We start from the raw sequence: 6,266 nt of genomic DNA on the forward strand, positions 1-6,266 counted from the left end.
CAAATATCAATAACATATACATATACAATATTTTACTTTTACTTTGTTTTAAAACAAAGTTTATGTTTTTCGTATCAATTAACAACCAATAGCGTGGAGTAGATCTCAATAACAATAACCAATATAGTCTTTTATTCTCTCTAGAAAGGAAGTATTCTAAAACAAATTTTTGTTTTTAGTATAAGGAAAGAACTCTAAAGTGTGTCAGAGAGATCAATGACAATACGTTCTGAGTTACTGTTGTTGTCAAAAAGAAACAAGGTAAGTTAAAATGGGATAGCTATTTATTTTAAATCTAATTTTTCTAATGTATTACAACTAACACTACATTCAAAGCAATAGTCATTTTTTTCTAAAATATAAGTAACATGATATATTGCAACAAAACCAAACATTCAATAATATCGATAGTAATTTGAAAAGCTAGTGGAAATGTCTGGGGAAAATATATCACCAGAGACCTGAATGGAAAAGCGTTTAATCGATATCATCAGAGATGTACCCATAGAAAAACCAGATCTGTGGATAACCCATCTTACCATATCAACATTTTCTTCAGTCAAAGTTCCGGGCCCTTCAAATTACGTGCAGGAAGAACTCCTGGATTGTAATCCAAATTACCGTAGGATTCAGATTGAGACGGAGTACAGTCTAGGAAGTTGCCAGATGTCTGATTAACGATTCTTCCACTTCCACGAAAGTTATATAGCTCCTCATAACCTGTCGTGCTAACTGATGGGACCCGCTGTTGACCAATAAGCATATGTTGTTGCTGCTGCTGCTGCAGCACATAGTTATTGAACATGGATACGCTCGAACCTGTGTAATTCGATGAAACTAAATTAGGCCTACTTGTAATTTGTAGTTGTGGATTATAATCGAGGGCTAGTTCGTTTTGGATGCACGTCATAGAAGCCAACTGTTGATTAAAAGGTTCTGGTTCCTGCTGAGATGTTATATAAGCGGAATACTGCTGCAGTAAACTAGGGTTAGAATTAGCCTGCTCGGCATCGAACCCCAGATTTTGCAGTGGTTGGCCATGGTGATATACATCTGAAAATTTTGATAAAGGCAGTGAGTCAGCTGGCATGAAATACCGAGGTGGAATCCCATGGTGGAGTCGATCAGAGTACGTTTCTCCAATTATGCTTTCGACATGTAGACTACGACAGCCTTCCGGCGCTGCCGAAAAATTATCACCATCAGTCGGCGGAGATAGGCTGGATGTTGCGTGTACAACTTGAATGCGGCAGTCGGCAATTGCTGCGCTTTCTTGCTTTGGCATGTTCATACGGGGACGATCCTCGTTCCGGAGGTTGATTCTTTCAGGAAAGTTCAATTTCGCCCTTGATCCTCGAAATTTTAAGGCAGCATCGTCGTATGCTCTCCCAGCATCTTCTGCAGTCTCAAATGTGCCCAGCCATACTCGTGCTGCCTTCTTTGGATCTCGAATCTCTGCAGCCCATTTGCCCCACGGCCTCTGCCGTACTCCTCTGTAATGTCTCTTTGAAGGGGGATTCAGCGGATTCAGTTCCTTTCTCTTAAAGTTAGTATCATTTTCTCGATTACGTTTTTGTTGTTGAGGTAGCGTGACGATGCTTGGCCCTCCTGCATGATACCAACACAACATCACCAATCTTTCATCTTACACACACATTACCCCAGAAGCATGTAAGTGCTGGAAATTGACTCCGTTCTGTTTCAACGAAAGCTATTTTTTTTAAGGTTTTAAATCTGCATTTTGTTAAAGATAGTTACTCCCCATGGAGAGTTATTTCAAACGAGAGATAGTTACTCTCCAGAGAGTCAATTAAATTGAGTAAAGTTAAGTTATATTTTGGATAAAGTTGAATTTAGTGTGTTTATATGTTGAGTTGTTTTGAACGAGTAATTAGTGAGAAAAAGTTTAAATACCTCTCACCAGTTAATTGTGATCCACTAAAAACGGCCGTGTGTGAAATATTTATGCTATTTTGTACTTTCCTCCTCTGCTTTCCCACACATTAGAATTTCAAGTACAGCTTAATTCCTCTCAAACAGTTCTTAGAAAAACGCTCCCAGAAAGAGATATGAATAAGCTCATGTCTGTAATGTTCACAGTGGGAGGGGCTTGTGTTTTCATGTTTGTCCTGATACTTTGTAAGCAAATTCCTAGTTCGATGAGAAGGGTTGGAGATGGTTGTATAATTAGAAAAACTGACCCGTCAAGAAATATTGGGAAGGATCAGTTCATATGAATCCGTAGAACGTTAAGATAATCGAAACCCTTAGTCCATTAATAAGCATCTAAGTTCTCGATATTATTCTATTAATACTTTTATCCATTCATGTTGTTAGAGGCCTCCATGTCGTAAAACCAGAAAGTAGAATAGAATACATCTATCTTACCTGCTTGTATTGACAGAGAAGGGATGCAATTTCATTTCAGTAACTGAGGGTTAGATCTCTGAGCTTATCTCTATTTATTTTTATTGCTGATTCGCAGAATATTGGGTAATGCCCAATATTGGGTGAATCAGCCGCGACTATGTCTATCTGATTGCAGAATATTTGGCCATTCAGCAAACGAGATAAAAATGCCTGGGTTAAACAGTTGCGTCTATGCTACTTTACAATACCATTTATGAAAAGGCCATATAGTAAAGATTGAGCAAATTAAGCTATAAAGTGACACAGCTCACCTCCTCCTCTGCGTCAAAAAAAAAATATTATCAGTGGAACGCACAAAAAAACCACATCTGCCGACCCCGAGCTTCACAATTCCTGGTTTCTGTGGATAAAATGGATGTTTTCAAACCTAAATTTACATCGCTTAAGGAGCAGACAGAATAAGCTTTTTCGCCTATTTCCCTCTCTGGAAAATTAGTTAACAGAAACTTATTTGATTCCAGTGTATGTTTGCTATTAGTATTTGGTGCTATCACAAACCCATTTTCTTTCACCTGTTATTTATTTTTTCTCTCTTCCTTTGATTCCTTCTGATAACAGACATATTACAAAGATTTTGGATTTTATCTGAATTTCTTCCAGATTTTATATCATTTCCACTGTACGATGCAATCAAGATACAGGAGATTTACAAATTCTATTAACCGTATCTAAGCAGAAAACTTACAGAAGCTATTGCAAAACTTCAGACTCACTGGCATAAGATTCAGGGTACCATCTATTCACCTTGGCCGGATGAGGCTGTAATGTGCTGATCAGTAATATCGTTCTCTTTGACGCCATGCGTTGTGAATGTGATCGTCTGCTGCGCAGTTCCCCGTCCCTTCTGCCTGGCTTCCAATTGATCGGGCTTGTTCTCCATTGGATAAAGGACACGTCCTCCGTCTACGCCGAAGAGGCTATAAATCATGGACAACAGATCCTTGGATCCTTCATTCCCCACGTTCGTTATAGTAAATTACCTCGACCCTAGCTCGGATATAGGGGGGAATTCTACAGAAGGTCAATCTTCATTTCAATTTTCTCTATTGGGCCGCTAATCTTGAAAAAATAATTGCAGGCTATACGTGACAAGCCCCTGAGAAATCCCCAGCTCAGACGGCTAATCTGTCTTGAAGCATTCACGACAGATAGGGTTTTGGGCTGAAGTCGTAGTTAGTGACCTGGAACCTTTTCAACTTTCACAGGATATAACTATTTATTGCCAGGGTTCCCACATCTACCTTAAACACCGCCGTCTTGAGGCGTTTTGGAGAACAGCCTAACGGGGGGACTTTTTTGGCTTTTTGTGTGGTTGAGTTTCTGGTCAATTTTGCACCAATTGTTGAGTAAAAGGTTTTCCAGGCTGATGCTGAATTTATTTCTATATTTTAAATTGAAATTTATATTATAAAATATTGTGACTTTATTGAAAACTGTATTAGGCTAAATTTCAATATTGGCATTAGTTTTCAGGTTTTCCTATAAATATGAGTGTTCCTGCTACTGGCAAGCAATTTTGTGAGAAAACGTGAAATAGAACGGTAATGTTAATCGCTGTGGGTGACATTTGAACGGTAATGTCAATCTCTCTGAATGAAATGCACCGTTCTAGACATGCGGACACGTACCCCTTTACTTGTATCAATTTTCTAAACCTTCACGTTTTTCTAACCGGCCATACACACTTTTTTAATCTTCGAATTTTTTTTGACACTTGGCCCAAGAAACATTATAAAATAGAATATTATTTTTTGTTTGAATTGAAGGCTTTGGATGCTTCACTACGTGACTTTCACTTTTCAATTTAACTGTTCTGTTTTGTTCTCTGTATGTTTGGATTTTTCGTAATTTTACACAGCGACAAATCTCATTTAGTCGAGGGTTTTTCGAAGGGAAATAGCGGCATTTCCATCTTTCCATTCATATGTGGTGTTATGAAGAAATGGTTCAAGCTTACGCTGCATTGTTAAGTTGTTTTGCAAAATTTGTGTCGAAAAAATTAGAGGGTGAAGGTCGTAAATTTAGAGTAGCAAATTTTGGATATCTTAAAATTAATTTTGAATTTAAGTTTATTTAGGATGGGTTAGAGAAATGATTGTTTATGTTTTTTAGTTTATCTTTTTTGAGAAGAATGTTTTTTTTTTTTTTTTTTTAAATATTTAAACTCAATTTTTACGAGTAATAAGATGAACTTCATTTCATGACTTCATTTCAATGACTCTGAATTTTATTGTTTACTATTAATTCTGCTTAGAAAATGGAAATATTTTTTTTCCTTTAAACATATATATTAATTTAAAATAAGATGTTATGTTAGAATCTAGAGATTTCAAATTAAATAATAGAATAGAGGATCTAAAAGGCTAGAGATAAATAATATTTCATATATAGATATAAGCAATCGTATTTCAAAAGTTTTATGGTAAAAAAAAACAATAACAAATGATTAAGAAATTAAACGAAAAGAAAAAAATAATAAATAAAAATATTAAAAAGTATAGAAGAATATTCCTTAAACTTTTTGCATGTGAATTATGTATAATTATATGAAATATATATTTTTTAAATAGACAGGCTACTCATTATTAAAGATAAAATATTATGAATTAATATTTAGTTGAATAAAAAATTAATTTATAATTTAAGTTAAATTTCTATTTGCATGAAAAAAACTGAAAGAAAAACATAATAATCTAAGAGTTTTTCCTCCCTTATTTTATTAATTTTTTATAATCTTCTTTATTTTATTATTTTATTCTAACTTTTTGTATTTTTTTTCTTCTAACTTTATTTATTTAATTGTTTTCTTCTATCTTTCCACGTGAAGACCTCTAACAAATATAGACTTCTCTAATTTTTTTTTTTTTTTTTAATTTTTATTTCATGCAGAGTGCTCCTTTGGTATGGAGATTAATTATATTATGGTTTAGGATAATTAGAATACTTAATTGAGTTCAAATTATTTCATTAGAATTCTATTTTCTTGATTTATATATATTTTCATAATTACTTTTTATAAAGTTTTTTTTTTTTTTTTTTAAATTTAAATTTTATTTAGAATTTCTTTTTATTTGTATGTTTTTACTTAAATCATTTTACTTATTAAATTCAATTTTAATTACATTTTTGTTTCCTCATAAAAAATAGATCAAGAACTTTCTCGTGAATTTTGAAGGGTGCCACAAGGCTTTCCCTTAAAATATTTATGACTAATCAAAGGTAAAAGAGACATGATAGAGGAACATCATTTAACTTCAAGGAAAATGTGCGCCTTCAAACCTAAGTCACTACTTTTAAGTGATAATTAGTAGAGTCATGGACACCATCCCAGACCTACACTATCCTCGACCTTCTATAAAGATCCAAGCTACTTTGGATAGCCCCATTACCCATGTGTGGTTAATTCAATAAGCACACAACATATGGATGTAATCATTAATTTTGAAGGGTGTCACAACGATTTCCCTTAAAATATTTATGACTAATCGAAGGTAAAAGACACATGATACAGGAACATCATTTAATTTCAAGGAAAGTTTCTTTAACACCTTCCAACCTAAGTCACGACTTAAGTGATAATGAGTGGAATCATGGACACTATCCCCAAACTTTGATAGAGATCCAAGCTAATTTAGATAGACCCATCACCCATGTGTGATTCATTCAACAAGCACACAACCTATGGATGTAAAAATTTGAATATGAGTTGTACTCAATAACAAAACTAGATGGCCTCATACTCTCTTACCACACTCAATCAATTGTCAATAACATCTTACCATAATGATTATTCTTTATAATATATGCATAATAAATAACATTGAAATCACTAATAT

General features: G+C 34.1%; 1 protein-coding gene across 1 annotated transcript; it reads right to left on the reverse strand.

Moving 5' to 3' along the window:
• Positions 1–387: 387 nt before the first annotated feature.
• Positions 388–3,711, reverse strand: LOC149202342 (uncharacterized). Its single transcript, XM_089399949.1, has 2 exons — positions 3,175–3,711; positions 388–1,608 (listed from the first exon to the last, which is right to left on the reverse strand). Exons 1-2 carry the CDS (start codon positions 3,356–3,358, stop codon positions 560–562), a joined length of 1,233 nt encoding a protein of 410 aa, XP_089256075.1. The 5' UTR covers positions 3,359–3,711; the 3' UTR covers positions 388–559.
• Positions 3,712–6,266: the final 2,555 nt, after the last annotated feature.

The sequence above is a fragment of the Pinus tabuliformis genome, chromosome 2_1, assembly GCF_031772625.1.
Source record: "Pinus tabuliformis cultivar Carrire ecotype Pingquan chromosome 2_1, CPIR1, whole genome shotgun sequence".
Classification (NCBI taxonomy): domain Eukaryota; kingdom Viridiplantae; phylum Streptophyta; class Pinopsida; order Pinales; family Pinaceae; genus Pinus; species Pinus tabuliformis.

What these genes read in the sequence shown, in the direction of transcription:
- LOC149202342 (XM_089399949.1), bottom strand. Translation starts at nt 3,358, where the DNA reads ATGATTTATAGCCTCTTCGGCGTAGACGGAGGACGTGTCCTTTATCCA. An exon ending in TACAGCCTCATCCGGCCAAG is followed by an intron (nt 1,609 to 3,174) that starts GTGAATAGATGG and finishes GGTATCATGCAG; the next exon opens with GAGGGCCAAGCATCGTCACG.